Source organism: Gambusia affinis, linkage group LG13 (assembly GCF_019740435.1).
Source record: "Gambusia affinis linkage group LG13, SWU_Gaff_1.0, whole genome shotgun sequence".
NCBI classification, from domain to species: domain Eukaryota; kingdom Metazoa; phylum Chordata; class Actinopteri; order Cyprinodontiformes; family Poeciliidae; genus Gambusia; species Gambusia affinis.
The window spans coordinates 62,513-87,840 of NC_057880.1; the positions used below are offsets into that span (position 1 = coordinate 62,513).

General features: G+C 39.1%; 1 protein-coding gene across 6 annotated transcripts; it reads left to right on the forward strand.

Annotated features, from left to right (window-relative positions):
- The first annotated feature begins 525 nt into the window (after positions 1-525).
- Positions 526-25,272, forward strand: gpr155b (G protein-coupled receptor 155b). Of its 6 annotated transcripts, none has more exons than XM_044136163.1 (21): positions 526-674; positions 2,792-3,011; positions 3,108-3,255; positions 4,119-4,248; positions 4,319-4,497; positions 4,564-4,716; positions 4,805-4,872; positions 7,941-8,112; positions 14,517-14,672; positions 15,133-15,216; positions 15,308-15,431; positions 15,537-15,621; positions 15,815-15,902; positions 16,913-17,141; positions 17,282-17,359; positions 18,811-18,965; positions 19,112-19,207; positions 19,639-19,703; positions 19,785-19,922; positions 20,903-24,824; positions 24,898-25,272. In XM_044136163.1, exons 2-20 carry the CDS (start codon positions 2,854-2,856, stop codon positions 20,949-20,951), a joined length of 2,355 nt encoding a protein of 784 aa, XP_043992098.1. In that variant the 5' UTR covers positions 526-674; positions 2,792-2,853; the 3' UTR covers positions 20,952-24,824; positions 24,898-25,272. The 6 variants fall into 6 exon arrangements, with proteins under 6 accessions (XP_043992098.1, XP_043992096.1, XP_043992097.1 ...); XM_044136161.1 differs by having other exon boundaries at positions 20,961-24,824; XM_044136162.1 differs by having other exon boundaries at positions 534-674; positions 2,795-3,011; positions 20,961-24,824.
- Positions 25,273-25,328: the final 56 nt, after the last annotated feature.

Genomic DNA, 25,328 nt, shown 5'->3' on the forward strand with positions numbered 1-25,328 from the left:
GCTATTGTGCGGAGTGACGAGGAGACGCAGGGGGAGCCCTATCTGCTGGGGAAACGCGGATCAACGTAACAAAGATCAGCCTCTTCTGGTCAGGAGGGTTGCCCTCTTATACTGGAATTGATAATATCTCTCTATTTCGAGATAGTATCTCGAATTAATGAGTTTATTTATTTATTTATTTATTTATTTAACAGAGTGTCGGAAACGGGCTTCCGTGTGGGAGAGGTTGTATTTGAGTGGGTAGGTTCAACCTCTGCTCTGCTGCTTATATGTCATTAAATTAACAGCTGATAATTCAACATCAGCTGAATTATACAAAGACGTTTTCGAAAGCCTGTTTTTAAAAAAGGAAGAGTGTGCATTGTTGAATTTATACTAGCAATTTGATTAAACGGAGTATTTGGTAGTTGTGTTATAAACTCAGGATTCTTGTTTCTGGATATTTCTCTCTGGAGAACGGTCCTCTTAAGTGAACCAATCACAGAGGCTAATAGAAAGCGTTCTTTACGATGATTTGCTGAAGCTTCTATCAGTCACTTGTGGGGGCGTGTCTACTCCTGCAGCTGTCAGATTGGGAGCCGCCTTCAACCCAAACAGCAAAAACAAGAGCTTAGAGAACAGAAAAAACAGAGGAATGCCGGTCGTTTGTTTGGTGCCGTGCTTATAGGACAGAGGTAAGAAGTATATTCGCCCAATAAATAATTTCAAACACCATAAACGGTTAGAAGGGTACGCCTTACCGCGCCCCAAGATGTGTTTTTAGCATGCAGGTATGATAACGCTAACGGTCAGCTGGTAATGACGATGAGGGAATCCCGGATACCAGTTCGCTTTGTCCACCTTTTCATTTTATACACCCACGGCTTTGGGTTTTGCACCGTTGTATTTCGCTTCAAATGATCTGGTATTGATAGAAGAGACAGACTCAACCCCTGTTTGGAGACAATACAGAGGCGTAACAAGAACATCCATGGGCAAGGTTCGCTGTCCACCTACCCCTAGACCTCCACATCCCCCTTTCCAATACAGATGACTTTTTGAAAACTGATGTTCTCATTCCATTCATTTCAAGAGCATTAGAATACCTTTGAAATGATACCAATATTATGCATGTAGGATAAATTATGGTAGGTTGTTGTAATTAAGTGGTTTGGGGTGGATACTCCTGTCTGACCTGGAGGGAAGACAGGACACATAACTTTAGAACTGTTTGGTGATGTAATAACTATAACAGGGGAAATTTACGGAAAAATAGTAATACGGGGGCATGGCAGGAAACGTAAAATACGGTAGTTTTCCAGCCAAAACGTGAGAATTGATAGGCATGTTGCGTCATGTTTTCAGACTTTGAACCCATGAGTTCCAACTTTTCAGTACAAATAATGATGCAGTTAAATTTGTTTCACAATTCAATCAAAAATAAAATTATGACAAACAAAAAATAATTAGAAAATTCCTGAAGGAATTTAACCAGGGCCTGCCAAAGTCAGCCAGTCGTTTTTGACCCAGCGTTCTGATGCTAAAAACTAGCATCAATGCTAAGCTTAGCTCAAAAATTCCAAAGTAGCATGTGGAGAATCACAAGAATGTTGAATAACATGGACTTGCACTATTCAGCATGATAAACTAAGTGTATCAGCTACAATTAGCCAAAATGCTAATGTTAGCATGAATGCTGTCAGTAGCATGTGGGGCATCACTAGCATGTTATCTATACTTGACTTACTCCATTCAGTATACTAAATATAGCTAATAAGCAGTAAATAATGGATTTATTATCCATTATAGGCGGTGCAATAATATTTATCCAAAAAAAGATAAATAATTTTTTTATTCAGATATTTATCTGAATAAAAAAAATTTAACTGGTCAAGACATTTTGTATTGTAATATTTATTTTTTAAACAAAAAAATTTTTAAGAAACCTTTTTTTATGAAAATCACTCATTTTAAGTCTATTTTATGCACTTTACCTAGTGCTAACATTAGCTAGCACGATATGCTAACAGAAACCTTGGCAAACAAGATATGTGACTGTCGTCATAAACGTGTAAGATTTCTTCTTTGAAAAAATGTGGACTCTTTAGTAGCTGTTAAACAGTGTAATTTTGTGAAGTTTACTGATCATTCACATTCTGTGCCCTGTCACTGAAGCGAAGCAGAAAGCCTTGCAGTTCGGGACAGAGTTCTGAGATAGCAGGGAGTCAGTCATCCGCTTTAGTCAGCACTAACCAATAGGGACACGTCTTACATCGTTTGTCTTTAGGATGTTCATGTGAGAATTGCAAGCAAAACTCATTGTGTTCAAGGAAAAAACGGAGCATCAAACAAAACTTTGAGAATCGCAACCAAAGACTTAGGCTGTCAACCAAAAAATTCTGACATGCGCAAATTAAAGTTTATAATCTGCAAATAACTTTTTCATTTCATCAAGCAAAAGTGAGTGATTTTAATCTATTTTAAAAAAGAAGCTTTTTTAACAATAATAATAAAAAAGAATTACAATTCAAAATGTTTTGACCACAGTTTCAGTTTTTGATTAAGGTAAGTTTTTTTTGTTGTTTTTTTTGTTTTTTGTTAGAAACATAACATATTTTGCAAATCCAAAAGTTGTGATCAGAATTTTATTTATTTTTTTGTTTGACATGATTCTTTTTGTTATTGAATAATTGTGAAACAAATTTCTCTCTATAAATACAAGATGTTAAAATAGTTTTACCTGTTATTTAAAAAAAATAAATAACAATAAGCCTCAGATGTCAACTTCTTTAAAGCATCTTTTGATTTGTAGCAGTCGATACCAGATTCTGGAGCCATCACTGGAAACCCTCCAATTCTCAACCCAGTGTTGCCATGGAGACTCCCAACAACTATGTGTTCATCCACGGGAAGAACATCTCCCACAACACGTTGGCTGGCTCCGCTGCAGGACCCCACATGTCCATTGACAAGCTGTTTCCGGCTCTCCTTGAGTGCTTTGGAATCATTCTGTGTGGTTACGTAGCTGGACGGTAGGCGTATGGAAACAGAGACACGTGTGTGTGTGTGTGTGTGTGACTTGTCAAAGAATTTGAACTTGGAAGATTTAAACCTTTTTCTTCCCACAGGGCTGACATGATCACGGAGAGCCAGGCAAAGGGTTTGGGGAACTTTGTCTCTAAATTCGCTCTTCCTGCTTTGCTCTTTAAAAACATGGTCCTGTTGGATTTTGGGAACGTCATTTGGGCTTTTCTTTGGAGTGTCTTGGTAGCAAAGGTCTATATGTTATTATTATAGACACACTGCAACGTGATGTCACGCACAGATGACTGCCGATGATGACTACCATTGGTTTTAGATTCAGGTTGTCAACATAACACGCTAAATCTTAAATGTATACGTGACATAAAAAAAGCGATGCAGCGCTTTGCTACTTACTGTTAACATGACGACAACTAGGTAACAAAGTTCAAGGATATCCCATTTCACAAGTCAGGGAAAAAGTTTCAATTTTATAAAAATAGGAGAGGGAGGCCAGTCAATTATGCTAGCTTGACTTTGACAACCTTGGCATGTAGATGTGCGGTAGAATTTGGTGTGTTTCCTTCAGGAGACCTACACACCAACTCTGACAGGTCATCAATAGAGCAGGTGATTAAATTAACTAATCAGCCGTTACAGTGTTCAGATGATCAATTATGACAAGATAAACATCAACCCTAAAACATAAAACTGTGATTGACTGAATGTTTTGTTTGTGTGGATGATTTTTGTGAGTTCTTTGGTGCTGAATTATGATACACTCGTGGAGCTGTAGTCAATCAGTTACTATGGCAATAAGTTTGTGTGTAACATAGCTGACACAGAATGCCAGTGGTTTTGTAATATTCCCCCATGGTTTTTCTGCATTATTTTTTCCCATTGCTAAGGTGCTCCGCACTAAATAACACCATCTTCAGTTTTCATTTAGTTAACTGAATGGTTCTACTACAGCAGCGCTGTGGATGACTTGCGAAAGAATCGCTTTTTTACCCTCCAGCATTGTGCGCATGCGTAACATGCAATGTGTCTATATATTTTTATCATATTATTATTATTGCTATATTAGAAGAAAATTAATATCCTTGTCTTGCTGGCAGGTTACGGTGTTTGTACTGGTGTGTGTGCTGACGCTGATGGTGACCAGTCCAGACAATAGATATAGCAAGGCTGGTCTCTACGCCATCTTTGCTACCCAGAGTAATGACTTTGCCTTGGGGTACCCAATTGGTAAGAATCACCCGGCATGGACATTTGATCTCAGATTATTTCTCAGGTCTGGCTGTGTCTTCTCTTCCAGTTGATGCTTTGTATCGAAGCACATACCCAGAATACCTGCAGTACATCTACCTAGTCGCCCCGGTTTCCCTCATGCTTCTCAACCCCATCGGCTTTGCTCTCTGTGAGGTGCAAAGGTGGAGGCAGGCCAGCCATCTACAACACAGTAGTCTTGGCATTCTGGGAATTGTAGTTTTACAGGTAATATCAGTTATGAAGACTTAACGTTTGGTTCATTCTTCTAAATTTGTCTCTTTGCCTCTCAAGGTGTTGAAGAACCCAATAGTGTTCATGGTGATAGTGGGAATCATTTCTCATTTTGCCCTGGGAGAACGGATTCCCTCCATTCTTTCTGAGTTCATAGATGGCCTGGCCAACTCCTTTGGAGGAGCAGCATTGTTTTATCTTGGCCTCACTATGGTGAGCTGTTGGAGATTGTGTCTTTTTTTTTTAACAGTCACAAGCCTAAAAGATTTACTGAGATGTTATCTCTGTTCTTATGAGACAGGTCGGCCAGCTAAGAAAACTAACCAGAGACACTGGAGTTGCCCTGATTCTCCTCATAACAGCCAAACTGTAAGTAAGACAGAGGAGGATGTCAGGGGTTTTCATTTCTAGTCAAGGCAATTATTTTTGTAAAATCAAATATTGACCCTTTGTATATGACATCATTCTATTCAGAAAGCAGCTGAATATGGCCGTCAAGACAACCTATGTAAAAGTCATTTTTATTCAGTTGATGTAACTCTAAAACTAGTCATAAAAACTGCGAGGATACAGAGACAAGGATACAAACCAAACTTCTTATTTTATTGTTCATATTTTGTTTTGAAAAGATATAGTTATTTGCAGATCATAAACTTTAATTTGCGCATGTCAGATTTTTTTTGGTTGATAGACTAAGTTTTTAGTTGAGATTCTCAAAGTTTTGTTTGATGCTCCCTTTTTTTGGTTGAACTCAACAACTTTTGCTCACGATTCTCGCATGAACATCCTGGGCGGGGGATAAAGACGAACGATGTAAGACGTGTCCCTATTGGTGAGAGCTGACTAAGGCGGATGATTGACTCCCTGCTATCTCAGAACTCCCCCAAACTGCGAGGGTTAGGGTTAGGAAATTGTAACAGCAGCAGCGGGGGTGCAATTAAATTTTTTTTTTTTGTTAATATTTTTATTAGGAGAAAGAGCGACATTACAAACATATTTTAAACTATAAATGACAAGGTATGCCATATCGAACAAACATATATATGGATAGTAAAATAGTAAAATGGTAAAAGGCATACAATTTAGCTCCTATGGTTTTTTTTTTTTCCTTACAAAACTGAACAGGATACAATGTATACAAACTTAATAAAGAAATAAAAAAGAAGGGGGAAAAGAAATAAAATAAAGTAAAATAAATAAATAAATAAATAAATAGAATAAAAAGAAGTAAATAAACAAAATTAAAATTAAGGGTGGGTGTGGGGCAAGGTGCATCACCTAATCTGGGAGAGGGGACTGAAGAGAATGAAAGAATGTCATGAAAGGGCGCCATAAGTTATAGAATTTAGCAGAGTTGCCTTTCAATGAATATCTTATCTTTTCCAATTTTAGAAAAGACATGGTGTCTTTAAGCCACTGGCCGCTAGAAGGTGGAACTGTTAACTTCCAATGAAAAAGAAGACGCCGCCTTGCCAGTAAGGAAGTAAATGCTAAAATATCCAACTGGTTAGAAGTGAACTGTTTGTAGTCACCTGGAAGCCCAAATATAGCAACATGGGGAGAAGGTTTGATGACTACTGAGAGTATTTTAGACATTGTATCAAAGTAGATTAGCCAAAAACTATGGAGTGATGGACAGGAATAAAACGTATTAGATAAATTACAGGAAGGAGCATGACATGTGACACAATTGTCAGAAACCGAGGAAAAGAATTGAGACAGACGAGTTTTGGAGAGATGAACCCTAAAGAGAACTTTAAACTGTATGAGAGAAAGTCGAGCACAGATTGAACTTGTGTGAATTTTCTTAAGAGCATTATTCCACCAGTCCTCTCCCAAATTTAGACCCAGTTCGAGCTCCCAGGCCGCCTTGACCTTGGTAATGGACGAAGAATCAAAAGACAGAATTTCATTGCAAACTTTAGATATATATGACCTCTGAAGAGGATCCCAGCTCAAAAACATCTCCCAGTGCAAGTTCAGTGGCCTGGAAGGAAAATTGGGAAATAAAGCTTTGGCGCAATGTCTAACTTGAAAGTACCGGAATAGATGAGATGAAGGGAGTTGAAATTCTGATGAGAGGTCTGTGAAGCTGCGAAAGATACCTTCCTTGTAAAAATTGTTAAAACATGTCAGCCCTTTATTATTCCAGAATGAAAAGGTTGAATCAGTAAGTGCTGGTTGAAACAAGTGATTCTTCATTAAAGGGGCAAGTGAAGATGCAGAGTGAAATTTGAAGTGCTTTCTAAACTGGCACCAAATTTTTAAAACAGATCGAACTACTGGATTATTTATAAAACCAGAGGGATTGGATGTAATAGGGGAAGTAAGAAGAGCAATTAGTGAGGATGGGGAGCACGATTGGGCCTCCAAGCAATTAAATTTTTTGTCATAGGGCCCAACAGTCCTGGTGGCGCCCCCGATCGGTGATGTTTGATCACTGACTCTTGTTGCCGATCACCAAAAACGATCACACTTATCTCACTTCTCAGCCTGCGTGTGGAGCCTATCTCCTCTTCACACTGCGTAAGCGCGTGGCAACTATGTGGAACTATAACGCTGACGCTGGCTCTGCTCTCGCTGTTGGACCGTCGCTACGCGCAACTGGTAGTAATATTTTACAGACAGTGCCGTTCAACCTCCACCAGACAGTGAACTCTCACACCGAACGTCTGATTAAAGCTGCAGCATGCAAATTAAAAAAAAAAATAAAAAAATTAGATGTATATTAAAATATGTCTAGATTGGGTGAATTTGTTGCCAGATTTTGTTTTCCATTTTTGTCAGATAACATAATATCATTCATACCTAAAGCAAAAAATTAATAGCCATTCCAGGCATTCAGCAGTGATCAGCAGAGATCAGCCTCATGGATGATCAGTATCATTATTGGCAGTAAAAAACCTGATCCTGGACTTGGCTCCAGCTTGACTGGAACAGGTAATGGTAATATTGTCAAAAACAACAATCTTAGTCAAGGTTGAATACTGCTGTCCCTCACTTCCAATGTGTCGTGTGATTAAATGACGGGCTTGCAAAGAGTCGGTAACAGGGTTAATAACTGGTTAATAACTGGTTAATCGAGAAGCCATGCTAGGTTGACTTCCTGAAGGTAGAGATTCAGAAAGAGCTGAAGCTTCTTAAAGAGACAGAGACCCAATTTCAAGGCATTGCATTACAAAGTGAAATTTCTTTTAAATAATTGATATATACAGCATTTTTATAACAACTGTAGTTAACATAGTTATTTGGCTGTCCTATAAAATGGCATTTTGGGCCTGGAAAATACATGACTCTGCCCCTTTCTGGGCTCTATCATCTTTACAGGGTAAAGTATACATAAGCTGAAAAGTTTGAAGATCTAAAACCAAACTACAAAGTGTAACATCTGGAAGCGTTTAGTGTTTCAGTAATTATGTGGTGTTTGTCCGCTTCAGCCTGGTAATGCCGTTGGTCTGCAAAGACATGGTGGACATCCTGGACGTCGGGGTGAACAGCACAAGCCCGAACCACACCAGTTTATCCAATTTTGCTTTTTTCTACGGAGTCTTTCCAACTGCACCAAGCGTAGCTATATATGCCGGCCACTACAACATGGAGCTGGAGGTGGTGAGTTTTTGTTTGTTTGACATAACAAACTGCATTACATTACTAATGCCATACAGCATTTCAAAGATTTAAGCATGTAAAATCCATGAATCAGGAGTGAAGCAGGAGCAGCATGAAGCTTTCATCTTGTAACAAAAGGAATGCCTTATGTATGTGTGTGTGTATATATATATATATATATATGTATATATATATATATATTAGTGACGTGAGGTTCATAGCTGGTGAGGCACTGACTTAATCATAATCAGATATACAAATATAGACTACCTGCATGTTATTGTTTACATAATTTTACATAAGGAAATTTTGAGCATGTGGACAACGCTAGAGGGCAAAAAGAATTCTTTTACATGCCATCCATAGCTGCACTGCCGTGGTAGAATAATTCTGTTAACTCAATCAAACTTGGACATGCATATATTATTAATTGTGTGCTATGCTCCACAGCAAAGGAAAAAATCGTTTTAGTACAACTCAAAACCATGTTTTGTCTCGCTTTCTGCAATGGCCAGTGTAGCGCTTTTTTTCACTGCGCAGCTCTGACTGCAAGTTGTAATATTAACCAGTTTATAAAATCAGAACTAGGTACGATACGGAGTCATGATAATGGTGAATAAGTAATACAACTGATGCAAAAGTAAAGTTTGTTAATACTGCTATTTATTGCAGTGGCAATAATAATAATAATAATAATAATAATAATAATAATAATAATAATAATAATAATAATAATACCAAAACAACAAATTTCCCAAAAAAACGGAAGGAGGAAAAAAAACAACCCAACAAAACAATTATTATAATCAGTGATATGTCAAAATCCAATAGAGTCCACAAGAAGTCCAAAAGCAAAAAGGAGACAAGTATTTTCCCCTTGCAATACTCCTTAAGAGTTTTAGTTCATTTCCTGTAGGGAAAAAAATGCAGTTCCGTTTCCTACCACCAGGTGGTGGGTGGGTAGCTCGCCATCTTCCTTCGTCAAAGAGGTGAATCCAAGGAGGAAAAAACCTGACCTAAAAGGCCAGATAACACATTTAGTTCATTTGTACTAAAGGGGGGGCAAGAAGACTGTTAAATACATTCTTCCTATATTTTAACAATCTCAAAAATAAAAGAAATCCTTTTAAAAAGTGCACTTCATAATTCAAGTTCAAAATTAACTAAGTAATTAGCAATCGTTACAAACAACTAATATTGAATCAAATCAATCAACTTAAAATGTGATTGATCAAAGTAGCTACAAACTAAATCATATTAAGTACCAAATTCCATTGTTGCACCAACATGGAGTGCAAACACCAATAAGAAATCATGAAAAAATATCTAAAATTGAAAAGCAAACCCTTAAATATTAAAGGTGTGGTCTTTAATTCGGCTGCCATTAAGCAAGTAATAAGTAGGACAATTTGATGTGAGCCACTGATTGTCGAGTTAATTGCTAACGCTAACTAGCGGAGCAGGACGAAAATAATTCCCTGTTTTTTACTCACCGTCGAGTAATGATTGTCTGAGGAGGTGGATGCAATGGTAACTTGTTCGATTCTGGCAATAGATCACAACCTGAGTAGTTTAACGGGAGGGAAACATTAGCGGCACGATCAGTGCAGCTACTATACAACGTCTGTCAGATGACATTCAACACTCACCACAAATCTTCAGGTCTCAAAGACAAAACAACCGATGAGTAGTGATGTTACGTGATGAGCCGAGGCTCCGAGGCGTGTGTCGAGTAATGGAGGGGGCGTTTCCGTAAAGCGCGTATCGAGGCTTGCTTCATTTAGGGGAGGAGCCGAAAACGATGACATCCGAAGCCTCGCTGCCCGGCTGTACCACGTGACTGCTTCGGGAAATGGCTCAGATTTTGGCGCGGGGTTTGGAAACCCCACAGGCTTCATTCAAAATGTGGGTTGTTGTAGGCGAGTTGCGGTCAGTTGAGAGAGTGGATAGAGTTTTGATAGTTTGGATAATGGTTATTTAGTTTGAGACAGCTAGGGAGAATATATATATATATATATATATATATATATATATATATATATATATATATATATATATATATATATATATATATATATATAAACACTACAACTTCCCCCACCCAATAGGGCAGTTTCACTAGGAAGTCATAGGAAAGCACGGCCGCCGCACGTCGTCCACAACTCTTCGTCCTCTGAGAGAGAGAGAGAGAGAGAATACAGAGACAGAGAGACACAGATACAGAAAAAGGAGAGAAAAAGACACAGGCAAAGAGAAAGATATATAGATCTAGAGAGAGAAACAGAAAAATAAAAATAGATATTTACAGAGAGAAAGAGATAGATACAGACAGACAGAAAGAGAGAGAAAAAACAGAAACAAAGAGAGAGAAAGAGAGAGAGAGAAAAATATATATATATATATATATATACAGAGAGGGAGACACAGAGAAAGGAAAAAAGAGAAAATCCTATCCTGTCCCACAGCTATCCTATTTTTAATTTTAATTTTAATTCTAATATTAAGGATACGTGAGTTTTCACCACTTGATTTAACTTGAGTTACCTTGAACTCCAATACCATCATCACACACATCATAAGCAGATTTGCTCTGGAATAAGCAAGGTATTGATCTAAATTAATTTTCCCCCCCTTCCCCTTTATTTATTTTTCTGGGATTAATATTTAATGTTTTTAGACTTTACTATTTATTAGTTATAATTGGGTTATTTATTTAATTTGAGCTTTTTACTAATAATCTCACTATTATAAATAGGATTGGTTAGTTAGTTTTAAAGTTCTTAATTTTTATATTAGGATTTTTAAGATAGCTGTGGGACAGGATAGGATTTTTTGTATATACATTTCTCTCTATCTCTATCTCTATATATCTCTTTCTCTCTCTCTTTGTCTCTTTTTTTCTTCACCTTTTGTGAAGTCATTCCCAAGAGCCATAATAGACAAACATTCAATTCATCACTCGTGTTAAGATACAGCTGGTTGTGATTATACAACTGGCCAGTAGGTGGTTTAGTGTGCACATGAAGCCTCAAGAAATGAACCCTTTCTCGAACCAGTTGGCTCAAGTGGTTCAATGCCTCATGAGGCTTCATCTCACCATCACTACCGATGAGTCAATCTAAATGCTCTGGTTATTTTATAAACAACCGACCAGACAGCCAACAATGAGCAGCAGCAATGTTTGGAGAAAAGAGGAGAAACCCGGAAGCACACACGACAATCAATTTAAAGGGACAGCTTAAAGGGAAGGTGATTGGGTCATGGTGGCCACCTAGGTTACACCAGGCTAAACACAGACCTGTTGCTATAGCAACTGACAGCAACACCCCCTAAATAAACACTGAAATATTCCCACACAAAGAGCTGAACATTCAGTCTGTTGCAGTGCCATTGTTTTTGGCTTAAAGTTTATTTTGCAATTAATAAGTGATTGCTGTGGTAAGAGGAGAGAACTAAATATATCACTGGACTTGACTTTACTGTATGGCTATCTTGCTGTTACTGTCTCTTACTCTGCAGTTGTGGAGTCACATGAGCGCCCCCTGCCATGAGGCCAGAGAACTGCCTGCCTCACCTCGAATCTGTTCTCTGGTTTCTGATCTCTCCTCAGCACACAAAACATGTTACACACACAGTTGGTAACAAAAAACACTGTACATTATATACATAAGCTTAATTATGGAAAATCAGTTTATATATTAAATGTTTTTTAGCCATTTTATTGGCGACGTACAGACAGAAGGAACATGCTCCCATAGAATGGCAGCCAGTACAGATAGAGGTTGATCAATCCCAGGTGAGGCTCAACTCGCTGCTGCCTCACCAACTTCGCTGCCGAGCATTTGAATGGGAAAATGCAAAAATTCAGCCATTTTGAAGAAAAAAATTGGTTAAGCTAAATAAAAAAATCAATACTTAACTGTTCAAACCACAGGGTGAAAATAGCAATATAAATTATTTTAGAATTTTTACTTCCTCCCCTGACCGCACGTGTGTAGGTGTGTGTGTGTGTGTATATATAATATATACCGTGTTCCAAATTATTATGCACATTGGATTTAAGTGTCATAAAGATTACATTTTTTGTTGTGCTACTAAATTCATAGATAGTGTTGTGTGTCAGGGCTCTTTGAATCATTATCATTAATTTCAGAGAGCTGGTTGATTAGTTTGACTGGTGAGCTCAATTAAAGGAAATCTACTTAAGAAGGATGTTCCACATTATTAAGCAGGCCACAGGTTTCAAGCAATATGGGAAAGAGAAAGGATCTCTGCTGACAAAAATCATCAAATAGTGAAGTGCCATATGACAAGATATTAGGTATTTAACAAAAACTGAAGCGTTATTGTACTGGGAAGAGATTTGTGGCTGATTCTGAACAAAGATGGGTTTGTTCAGAATCAACAAACCCATCTTTGGGTTTGTTGATTGAGCAGCTGTTAAAATGCCCTTACAAAGCAGCAAACAGTTATTTGAAGCTGCTGGAGCCTCTGGAGCCTCAAGGTGGAAAATCCTCCACAGGATGAACCAACTATTGGGCCCCTAACCAGAGCTCACTAGCAGTGGGCCCAGCCGTACATGAAGATTAATTTTCAAACAGACTAGTTCACTGATGACTGCTGTGCAACCCTGGATGCTCCAGATGGACGCATTAGTGGATCGCTGGTGGACGGCCACCACATCCCAACACGGCTGTGATGTCAGCAAGGAGGTGGTGGAGTCATTTTTTGGGCTGAAATTATGGGGCGAGAGAGAGAGCTGGTCGGCCCCTTCAGAGTCCCTGATGGTCTGGAAATGACTTCAGCAAAGTATATGGAATTTCTGACTGATCACTTTCTTTCATGGTTCAAAAAGAAGAGCCGTACCTTCTGTAGCAAAATCATCTTCATGCATGACAATGAACCATCTCATGCTGCAAGGAATATCACTGTGTCATCGACTGCTATGGGCATAAAAGGAAAGAAACTCATGGTGTGGTCACCATAACTCCTCTGACCTCAACCCTATTGAGAACCTTTGGAGTTTCCTCAAGCAGAAGATCTGAGGGTGGAATGCAGTTCTTATCAAAACAGCAGCTCTGAGAAAGTATTCTGTCATCCTGCAAAGAAATTCAAGCAGAAACTAAACTCACAAGTTGAAAGGATGAAAGAATTGTGCTGTAATATCAAAGAAGTGGTTCTATATTAACATGTAGCTCAGTCTGTTAAGATGTTTTTGATTGAAATAACTTTTGATTTTTGGACATGTTTTGAATGCTGCACATTCAAAGAATGACCGTTTGCAGTTCTTTATAATCCATAAAATGTTTAGAAAATCTGCTGTGCATAATAATTTGGAACACTGCATTTTGAGTTTTTTTATTTTTGAAAAAAATACTGTTCTCATGGGGAGCTTTTCTCAGTAAAATAAAAAAAAAAAATTTTTAATTAAAATTGGATCTCAGTGCACTGCTGTATATATGTATATGTGTTGCCATGGCAGCGCACTGAAATGCAGTGGCTCTGCACGTTCCCTGCGTTTCGGTGGCTTTAACTTGGATCATTTCACTGTATGTTGGGTGAACCACCTCTTGCCTAAACATCAACCACGGCTACAATAAGCATCTTCTTCTGAAGATCATTTTTTGCTGCGAACAGAATGTTTATATATGTTTGTTTTGTGTGTGTGTGTGTGTAGGTGTGTGTGTGTGTATATATATATATATATATATATATATATATATATATATATATATATGTGTGTGTGTGTGTGTGTAATCTAAATTTGACCTTACTATAATATACACCAGTAAAATAACAGGTATGTACATAGAAATATGTTAATTTATAAATAAATATCAGTCCAGAGCAGAATTAGACTTAAATCAGAGTTAGGTGCTGTATAGTCTAATATAATGTTATATAATCTAATATTATATTTTATAATATAAAGTAATTTATTTCTACACAATATATATATTTTTTATCTTGAAGTAGATCTGTTATGGAGACAATTGTTGCTGGACAATTTGTTACCGATAAACAATCTTAATATTATATTAATACAACAATACATTAAATTAAAGGAAATAAAAACCACACACCACAATTTTATTTAAACCAAAACTTTAAATAAAATTGATTATAAAGTCTGCAAACAAAATTATCTTTCAAAAAAATGTTAATCATCAGAATTCTAATTATCAAGCTTATTTTAATTCATAATGTGATTAACTGACGAATTGCTTATTGCAACAGGCTTAATGCCGACCAAAATGCATGAGTCTGCTGATACATCTCATTTGCTTTCGCTGCTTCTCTTTAGTCTCTGCTAGGCTTTCTCTCTGCTAGAAAGCCTAGCAGAGAGAAAAGACGTTAAACTGTGACCAGAAATCTTTTGACTTGACGCAGTTTTTCTGTTCTAGGTGACTTCTGGGATGGTGATTAGCACTTTTTTGTCAGCTCCGATCATGTATGTGTCAGCCTGGTTGTTGACCATCCCTTTGATGGACCCCAGCCCCCTGGTGGCAGAGCTGGAAAACGTCAGCTTCAACATCAGCATCATCAGCCTCATAGGACTGGTTTGTGGTTTTGGTGCTTCTACATCGCTGCTCCATTCTGGATCAGTCTCGATGTTTGAAAAACAGTTTAGATTGGGTATCAGTGACAATGTGCCCAATCCATAAGGCCAAATCTATTCAGTCTAGTTCCATGCTTTGTTCTCTGAGTGGCGTCATTCTGTATTATTTATTTTAGATTATAATCGACATGTTACATATTTGACCAAAGTAGTCAACATGTTGATTGTGGCAGTCTCAGTTTCTTTACTATTTATTTTACATTGAACATTCTGCTCTGACTGAGCTAATGAAAGTTGTTTTTCCATGTTTGACTGTCTTGTGACACTGTTGGCCGATTTAAATTTGTTGTAGTCCTGCAGAGTTGGCAAATAATTTTTTAATTCTGTACATTTACAAACATTTCTAATATAACATCAGCATCGATATTTTAAAGAAGAAACTCAGTTTGTGTTCCTCCCAGGTCTGGACTATCGGTGTGATGTTGCTTAGCAGGAAATTTAATCAGCTCCCTCATCTATTTGTGTTGAACCTTTTCCTGGCTCAGGTCAGTTAAATTTGATGCAGTTTGCATTAATATGATGCATATTTATTATACTTGCTCCAGTCTGCTACCTTAACCCTCTCCGTTGTGACAGTTCTTAGTGTGCGTTAGCATGATCCTGTGGAACTTCCTGGTGAAACAAGAAGACAATTTTCTCAGTAAAGTTCTCACCTTCACTCTATTGTACGGATCTTTGTACAGTACTTACATCTGGACAGGTTTGTATTTGCCAGATGGTTAAAACAACATCAGTTCCTGTAAAGCACCCAAATAAACATTTTATTCTTTACTTCAGAGACATTTGGGCTTCTTTGTGTCTGCAGGTTTAATCCCTCTGTGCCTGGCTCTGACTATCAGAGATGATCTGCTGAGACTCAGACCTGGGCTCTTCATGGCTGTGGGCTGGGGGTGAGAATTCAGGGATGTGGTGACCACAGAGAAAAGATGGTCTTTTATTTATTATTTGGTTTTATATTTCTTTCTTGATTGAAGAAGATGACTCTATGTGCCTTTTTATAAACTGAAGATGATTCTCTGGAGCTCCACTGGAAAGAGAGAAATCATTTAGTTGAAGTATTCTGTCCTTGGTGTGTTTTTGTAGGATTCCCTTTGTGATGGTTGGACTCCTTCTCATATCAGGAGAAAGGACGGAAACTCTTGACTCTGCTTTCTTCTATGGCAGAGCTCAGGTGATACACTGATCAGAACTTTGGGAATAATTTTAAATTTCCAGTTTTTGTACAGCTTTGACTGCCATTTTTGATTTATCTTTAAGAAATGTAACATGATGAGGTGATTTGCTGTGAGGTCACCAGGATAAAAAGCATCAACTTTTCTCTTCATCCTTCCTGTTCTCTGACAAGCTGAACAAACTGCAGACATGTCTTTACATGACACACAAAACAAAAGTTTTGTATAAAGAGCTTCTTACTAGAGGTGTGCAGTATTGCATATTTTGGTTTGAATCCGATATACAGCACCAGTATCGCTGATACTTTTTATTCACTTTTGTAGCATCGAACGTCAGACTTTTTATGTGTGGTGGTTTTTCCTTTACTTTTTTGTCATAAGATCAGATAAAATTTGGATAAAGTTTATGTAAAATACTTTGATAACATGTTAACATTACGCCCATAAACAATAGAAAAACAAAATGTATGTTTACATGTTTTCCTGCTAAGTGAAAACTAAACTAAGTGAAAAACATTATTATTTGAGAACAATCAAATTTGATAGTTAGAAAACCAAAAATAAAATCTAATTTTAAGAGTAAATTTGAATCTAAAGTATGGATCCTACCATGCTAGTATTGATCTGATACCATCTAGGTATTGATATAATCAATATTTGGATTGTTCTTCCCACTTTTACTTCTGATGTCCTTTAGCTTCTCTAATGTTGAAAAAAGCTAACGTTGACTAACGTTTTCGTTTAGTAACATCAACACTGAAGAATGTTGTACTTCCATATGGTGCATTCAGAAATCAGAAAAACTTTATATTTTTGAGTTTCCAACTGGCAGAACACCAATTTTGTTGTTTCTTTATTGGCACATCACCACTCTTTGTTTGAAACGTTTTTACTTCAGTTCAACTGTTACCTGGATAGGAATAGCTGTCTAAAACAAAAGAACTGTGTTATTTTTATTTATTTCTATTGTCCTGACAATAACGAACCCCTTCTTCTCCTTCTTCCTCAGATAATCAGCTCTGCAGTGGTTCTGGGTGTGAGCCTGGCCCTCGGTGCCGTTTCTCTGATGGGTCTGAGCCAGGGGGACAGGGAGCAGGTCGGGTACGAAGCCCTGACTCGAGCTGCTGTCACCGGCATCAACAATGAACTGAGGGCCCCTGCTGACCAGGAAGATCAACAGCAGCAGCTGCAGGAGGCCAACTCCACAAATTCTCCCACCTGCAGCATCAATTCATGCAGTGCTGCTCTGTTTCTCTTTTTAATTTTAAAACATTTGAGTCTTTCAAACCTTTTTTTATCCCCAGATGGACAAGTGTGTGACTGTTACTCTGTTAATAGTTGATTCTCTTTTTGCCCTTTGTCTTGTCTCGTTGAGGAGATTTCCACAACATTTCTCCTCTTCAGACCAGGCCTGACATGATGGCCAGCACACAGAGCGAGCACCTTAACAGCACAGGTAGCAAACTTACAGTAATAACTTCATAAATGTACAAACTAGTAGCTAACGCAACATTTAGGCATGGCATTTTAATAATTCTGATAGGTATTCACAGAAACAGCTGATAGTGTTAAGACGTTGAATGTGTAAATTTACTTCTTCTCTTTCTGTTGATGAAACTGAATGAGAAAAGACTCAACTCCGCTGCTCTGCACTGACCCTAACGTCCTCATTTTTTTAGTGTAATGTCCAGTTCACACTGTCAGCCGATTGTCGGTCCATTTTCAAAACCTGAGATCACACATTAGCTGACAGAAATCCAAGGTATAACGGTTTGATGGGGTTTGACGTGTAGTGTGGTGTCCAACAATGGGCACAAAATAATGGCTACAAGTCCAGTTAAGTAATTTTAAAACTAGGCATTAATCAATTCTTTACTACAATCTACCTGCAATGCATGTGGCTCTAGTGTGCATCAGGTAGTTGGATGTGCCAATCTTCTCTATTTAAATCTAATGATTACTGAAGGACATAAATAGGTTGTAATGAACCTATTCATGTCACGTTAACGAAGAACAGCTGAAAAGTTACCGGGTTCATCAACTGCGTAGCAATTTCGCTCCAACTCCTCCCCTCGTCATTTCTATATTCTTTGCAGGAAATGTTTTATAAACATCAATGTTGTTTCCACATATCATCTCTAATGTCCGCTCTGTCAGCTGTTTGGGATTCCCCTCTGTAATTTTCCCTCAGAAAGCGCAGAGGAGAATCGTGCTTTCTGATTGGCTACCTGTCACATTCAACAGGCTGCATTAAGGGAAAACCCCTGATTTAGATCGGAGCTGCCACAACGATTTACCATAACACACCACACACTACAGGATGATTGGTTACAAAATCACAACACAATCTTAGAACGATCAACGTTCTAAGATTGTCATAAGGGGAAAATGTAGGAGTGAACTAACGTGCAGTGTGAACTATTGCATCAGATAGTCCATTTGCCCATTTTCTCTATTTAAATCTAATGATTACTGAAGGGCAATATGGTTTACAGACTTCATAATCTGAACTCTTTTGGTTGAATCCAGTATTTATTTACACTTTGGTGTTTTTATTAGGGTTAGCGTAGTGTCCATTAACAAAGTACATTTTTGTTAATGGAGACTGAGAATCCATTTTATTTTTGGTTGTTTTGTTCATTTTGTTTATCAGTTCCAGTATTAAGTGTTCTTTTGAAAATAAAGTGTATCTATCTTTGGCAGGGAATCGCATGCATTATTAGGTCATTTCCATTAAATCAGTGTAAAAAGATCTTCAAACAATATTATCGTTTATCGCAATAATTTCTGAGACAATTAATCGCTCAGCAAAATTTGCTATCGTGACAGGCCTAGTAATACTTACATACTGCAGCTGCAAGGAAAGTTGAACGGACCTCATTTCCAATTTCTGTTTTCCTGCTCCAGGCCACAGCGGGGCGCTGTACGACGGACAGCATCCGGGTTCATCAGACTCGGAGCAGCCACTGGATTTGCCACCTCCAGGCCTTCAGAACAGCGATGATAAGCAGACTGTGAGACATGTGTTGCTCTGTCTGCTGCTCAGCGTCAGTTTGCTGGCGGTAAGCAGGAAGCAAAGAGGACAGATTGCAACTTGTTTCACAAAGAGAAATTAGTAACCGTCTTCAAATGCTAACTTCACTGCCTTGGATGGAGATCATAAATGAAGTGTAAGCAGTGGAAGACATATTGCTGTCTCATCATGTAGAATCTGTCCAGCTGTCTCTGGTGGCTGTTCAACAAAGATCCAGGCCGGCTTTACCTGGAGCTGCAGTTTTTCTGTGCTGTGGCCAACTACGGGCAGGTACCTCAGCATGACTATGCTTTGTATCTCTGGCTTTGTTTTTGTTGCAAATATCAGCAAAACTTTGTTGATACTTTGCAAATATATATAAAAAACACAATTTCCCAAATGAAATAAATGATAAGTGATAAGTCTTTGAAAGCACTCCGCACCATCATCCACCACTTCCTTTTTACCACCAGTAACATTCAGGTTGTTGATAATTGGGTCGCTGATCACGTGACTCGTGCGATGTGATAAATGTTTCCATTGAAGTTTGGTGAAATACACTAATTTAAATTCAGCCAAAAAACAATGCAAAATGTTTTCAAAATTGCCAAATTTATTTTCGCATTTCAAATTTGAACAATTATATGGACAGTGGAAATGCATGTGTGTGCTGTTGTAGGGAAGACTGTAGCTTGTGCTTGTTTTTGCTTGCTGTTTCCCAGGGTTTCCTTTCATTTGGAATATTTGGTCTGGACAAACATCTTATCATTGTGCCATTCAAGAAGAGGTGGGCTGAGACTTCAGCTGTGATTTCACATTGCTTTTGTAACGTCTTTTGAGAAAGTCCTGAATTAATGATGTTGTCCAGGTTTCTCAGCCTGTGGCACAACCGAGACGGAGATGATCCGAGTCCGTCTGCTGTGCCTGAGGACGTCCAACTCACCTGTACCCAGTTTGTCCGCTACCACAAAGACCAGTGTGTACAAGATATAGTACACACTCACAGGTATGAGGGACACAGTTGGCACATTCTGTACTGTGTTGTAAGAGTATTCATAACTGCTTAAAGAGTAGCTTAATAAATAAAAATCTAAAAGGTGTGCTTTGCATTTGTATTCAGCCATTCAATACTTTGAATAATACTTTTTGCTGTAATTAGAGCTAAAGTTATTCCAGGAATATCTTTGTCCATTCTGCTATGCAAAATAACTCACTCTGACTGCATGGAGAGCATCTCTAGATATCAATTTTCAAATTTTCTCAATGATTGCCAGTTGGATTTGTAGGCAGACTTCCATCAAAATCTTTTAATAGTAACTCTGAATGTTGGGATATCCTACTGTTAGCCTTGGATATGCTAGCATTAGCCTTGCCTGGCAATAGTTACCATGGGCTTCTTGATTGATGCCTTCCTCATTTAGTATGTCAACTTAAGGAGACAGACATGTTTTTGTAGCAGTTTGGAATTGTCCCATTGTTATGGGATATTGTTTGATATACTATAATCTTGTTTTTAACTTCTTCATAACTTTAGCTCTGCTCTATGTGCTGCTCTGTTTGGTCTTCATGATTCTAATGTTCTCTAGCACCCTTCTGAGTTCAGAACTGCTGAGGTTTCACTAAGACTTAATAACACCTGGACAGTTTTTCTTGAATTTACTTAATCAGTAACAGAGTAAAACATCTTTCTGTTTTTATTATTTTCAAATGATAAAAATAGGCTGTTTTTATTTACTGTCTACTTCAAGTATTACTGTCTTGTTTCCCTGAGAGTAACGGCTAGCATAAATAGAGCCTAAACATGAAACCTTTTTCACCCTATTGAAAACACAGAGGCACTATAATTTTATGACTCTTGGCTGATACTCTTTGCTTTTCTCCAAACAAGTTCCTATTGTTCTTTCACCTTTCACTTCTCACCTCAGATGAATTAATCCTTTCCTTGCTTTTTCTCTCCCTGTCTCTGCCATCTTCATCACCACCTAGTGGCTCAGGGGAGAGTGTGAATGCTTCGGCAGGTGAATCATTCCTCTGATTGTCACAGGTTTGGAGGAGTGAAGCAGGAGAATGGAATTGGACGCTGCCTTTCCCATCATCCCCAGTATTTAAACACAAATCCTCAGAGACATGGCAAGTCACAGAATCTGCACTGGAAATACAGTCCAGACTGTGCCAACTGTGTCCCAACCAAACTTCACTTCCTTACAACATGGAGGCTCCAGATGAACACCTCGGACACATTTCTACCCTTCAGGGACATGATGACCTCTATTCAAGCCTGCCCCAGTCCTGCCCTGAAGGCGTCTTTTGAGGGAGTGACTTGGTGGACTGGCTAACGGAGCAAGGTTTGTGCGCCAGATGGACCAAGGCCAAACATTACGCCGTTTGTTTTCAGCGGGAGGGGGAGTGGTGAACCACCTGACCGGCCAGCAGAGCTTCAGGGACGAGCCCACTCTAACCTACTACTTCCTACAGGAGGAGGGATGTTCCAGGAACATCTGAGAGGACAAACAGAAACTTTGGGGTGCCAAACAGGAAGTGCCTTATGGTGAAATTACCACAAGATACTAGCTGGATTGTTGCAAGGCCCAAAGACTTACATTACCCATCAAAATCTGTTTTATGGGGAGAAAATCCTTTTGCACTGTAAAAGTATTGAGTAGTGCTTCTCCATTTTCATAAGAAAAACAACAAAACTAGTCTGGGGGTTATAAACTCAACATCCAGGCTTTTCCAATCATTCCCTGTCTGAGCTCCAGTCAGGGTACTGACACTCTTCAATGTGGAGGCTGTTATTGAGCTACAAAGTGTCAAATGTAGCTGTTTTTAGTGTCAGTTGGGGGGTTTGAAGACAGTCAAATGGAAGAAGGTATTTAGAGAAAGAGAGAGAGATGAAGCCGATAACAAGAAGGTTGAACTGAGTCAGAACAGCAAAACACTCTGTTTTATCCTGTTTTTAAACAGATGGAGATCTCTGTTTTATAATGCTAATCATGAGTGGATGCTTCAAATGTCAACTTTGTTTCAAACAATGAAACATTTTTACAGTTATTCCTCTTCACACGGTGTGACATGGCGTCTACTTCCAATAGAAATAATTTATGATCGCTCACATCAGGAAGGCAAGGAAAAAATTTAGATTTTTGCTTCTCTGTATTCTAGTTCCTAAAAAACACTGGTCACCGATAAGATCTGTTTTTGCTGGTCACAGTTTTACCAAAACTGTAGTCTGACTTCTGATTGGTGCATCTCTATCAATGAAAGTCGTTAGGGAGAACTTATGTAAAAAGTGTATTGTACATAAAGACAGAAACACTACTTGTTGGTCATTCAGTCTGTGAGCCAGAATCTGGTTACTTTGTTTTTCCCTCTCTGAACACTTATTTATGGATTTTTCTTTTAAACACTGGTGTTTTCCTCATGAAGTCTGTGTGAACAGAAGGATGCTCATCCATCAACGTGGTGGTGTGGGTGTGACATTGATGCGAGGAAAACAGACAGTTGGACAGACTGAGTGTCTGTCTAACTACACTGCACAGGGTCTTTATGTTTCAGGTGAGAAGAAAAAACCTAGCTTCCTGAGCAAGCAGTGTTTAATTTGGCACACTGCCTTCGAACTAGTTTAGTGTCTGCTGATCTCTTGCATGACTCAACATTGAACCATTTTGCACTGACTGAATAAAAAAGAAAAACATGGAGTCATGCAGGTCGCTGGATATTTCTGCACTGATATTGTGAGTTGGATATTATGTCTGTAACTTTTGTTATATCTGATTTTGTGTTTGATTGATTTGTTTTTTCTCCTAAAAATATGAATTTTCTGTACCAGTTTGCAACCAAAAGCATGTCCTAGATTTATACTTTTAGGGGGGAGTGTCACGGGTGGGATGTGTCAATACATATTTATATAAATAAACACAAAATAATACAATCACAGAGAAACAAAGATAATTAAATAATGACTAATACTGAATAATATGTCTTAGGCTTTACATATTTATTTGCACATGCATATATACATATTATCTACATAGGTTTTCATGTTTTCCAGCCAAGGAGCTGTAGCTTCAGAGATTCAACAGCTGAGATTCATCAGTGCAGTGAATCCGTCTCTCTTTAAAGACATTTCCCACTTCTTCCTCACATGGTGTCTTTTGAAAAACGGGAGCTATATCGTTTCATAAAAAAAACGGGAGCTATCTTACTTTTGACAGAGTGAAAGAATTACATATAAATAACAGTCTTTGCCACCTTGTGTCGCTTAATCGAAATCAATGTTAGGAAATCATTAAAACTTTTTCAGATTTACAAAATCTTGGTTAGCCTTCAAAGCTGGGGTAGGGTGTTACACCAAGCTCTATAGCTAAAATTAGCTGGCATTTTGCCAGCAGACATAAATACAGTATAGTGATATTCTTTTCATAAAATATAAACGGTAATATATCCATTTGACTTGTGAAACGTTATCCCCCGAGCCCTCACGTCAATAGTCCGTAGATCTGAACAAATAATATCCGGCCGTTCTGAGGCTTTTTCTGAGAGTCCGAGCCTGTTGATGCTGCAGTAACAGAGCGACAGAAGGACGACGTTCTCTGCTTCTACCATCGCTGGATCGCAGTGAAGGCGAAGAGCTGCATTCCTCCGTGTTTGTGCGTCAGGGAAACGACGGACGAACGTACTAGCGCTACTAGCCGGCGCTCGCTAGTAGCTGTGTGTGCCGGCAGCTCGAACAAGCTGCTTTTCATCTTGGATGAGGTCTCTGGTTTCCTTGTGGACTTGGACAGCGGAGCATCATGCCAGTTCCAACCGTGGACGTTTTGTGCGAAAGTAACGGACCGCTGTTAACAGCATCCCAATTTACACTTTTGGAGATTGGTGACAGTGTGTTTCAACAGACATCAGTGTCAGTGGGACTTTGTAATAACTTCTGTGTCTTTACCTATTTTGGGTGCAGATTTTTTGTGTGCTTTTAGTACATGTTGCTAATAGCTGCTTAATAGATGCTGTCTTTTGTTACATACTTCTGTAAACTTGGCAGTCCCGGCCATCAACCCCTTACCAACATTCTTGCTATAGGTGATGAGTATCAGCGTCTGTTATTAGCAGGGTTCCTATCTTTAACGGTTCCCACATTTTCTGCTATCATATCAAAGCATGGGGTGGAACATTGTATAACTACAATCGGTCCACCGGTTTTTGCAAAAGTGCGCTGCCTTGATATCACTAAGTTAGCGATAGCGAAAGAGGAATTTGCAACCATAGAGCGTCTCTCCGTTGAACATGGTTCCCAAAGCAGTTGGGGGTTGGCGACCCTGTAGGGATTTTCGGCGCCTTAACAACGCAACCAGTAACGACGGTTACCCAATTCCTCACATTCAGGACTTTTCTGCCCGCCTGGCTGGAGCAACCGTTTTCTCTAAGGTGGACTGGTAGCTACGAGGTTACCATCAGGTTCCAGTGCATCCCTTAGATCAGGGGTCCCCAAATTCGGTCCTCAAGGGCCGGCATCCTGCATGTTTGATGGCTCGTTAGAAGGCCTAAGAAGAACATTGACATCATTGACATGCTGAAAAGGTTGTTACCACCACCAGGGAGAGAACTAGGGAGAGGACCAACTTTGGGCACCCCTACCTTAGATGTACCCAAAACCGCAGTTATCACTGCTTTTGGTCTTTGTGAGTTTTTATGGATGCCTTTGTCGGGCTCCCGGGGTTTTGTTCCTTTCTTTTTTGTTTTTGTACGTGTGTTGGCTTCACTGGTGGCCACCAGGGAGCGCCGGAGGCTGTGCACTGGGTAGGCGTGCCCATGGTTCTGCGCACTGGACTGGCATCATCTCATCATCTCCTGGAGGTTAAAGAAGCTGTCTGTCTCAGAAGCCTAGCTCCGAGGGGCTCGGGTTACCATGCAGGTAAAAACACTCCTGCGTCGAAGTGCTGGCAGTTTTCCCTGAGTAATTCTTCGTTGTCCTCTGTGCTCTTCAGGTGTCGTTTTTTGGATGCCCGAGTCCCGTGTTCACCTCCCCCAGCGGATCTCTGTATTCTCCATTGTTCAGCGGGTGGCATCGGACCTCCCCCACCCCCGTCGAGACGGTAGCCTACTTACCTGTCCGCCCTCCAACGCAGCCTCCTCGTTTTGGATCTCATTCTGCATGGAATCACAGACGCTTCCCCGAGTCGTATCCCTTCGTCTTCCTAAGAAAGCGCCGATCTTTTCCTTCTCAGCTGCACATTTCCCACCTCACTCGAACTCACCATCTCCTGTTGTCCCGCAGTGACCGCCGTTTTCCAGATTCCTTCCCCGGAAACCCCCATCATTACTGTGTTCCTTGTTAATTTGCAATGAATATCTTTACCTGATTTTCGTTCTATTTTTGGTGTTCTGCATGTGGGCAAGACACGTTAACCCCAACATG

What these genes read in the sequence shown, in the direction of transcription:
- gpr155b (XM_044136161.1), top strand. Translation starts at nt 2,854, where the DNA reads ATGGAGACTCCCAACAACTATGTGTTCATCCACGGGAAGAACATCTCC. An exon ending in TGTGGTTACGTAGCTGGACG is followed by an intron (nt 3,012 to 3,107) that starts GTAGGCGTATGG and finishes TTCTTCCCACAG; the next exon opens with GGCTGACATGATCACGGAGA. An exon ending in TGAACCTTTTCCTGGCTCAG is followed by an intron (nt 15,217 to 15,307) that starts GTCAGTTAAATT and finishes CCGTTGTGACAG; the next exon opens with TTCTTAGTGTGCGTTAGCAT.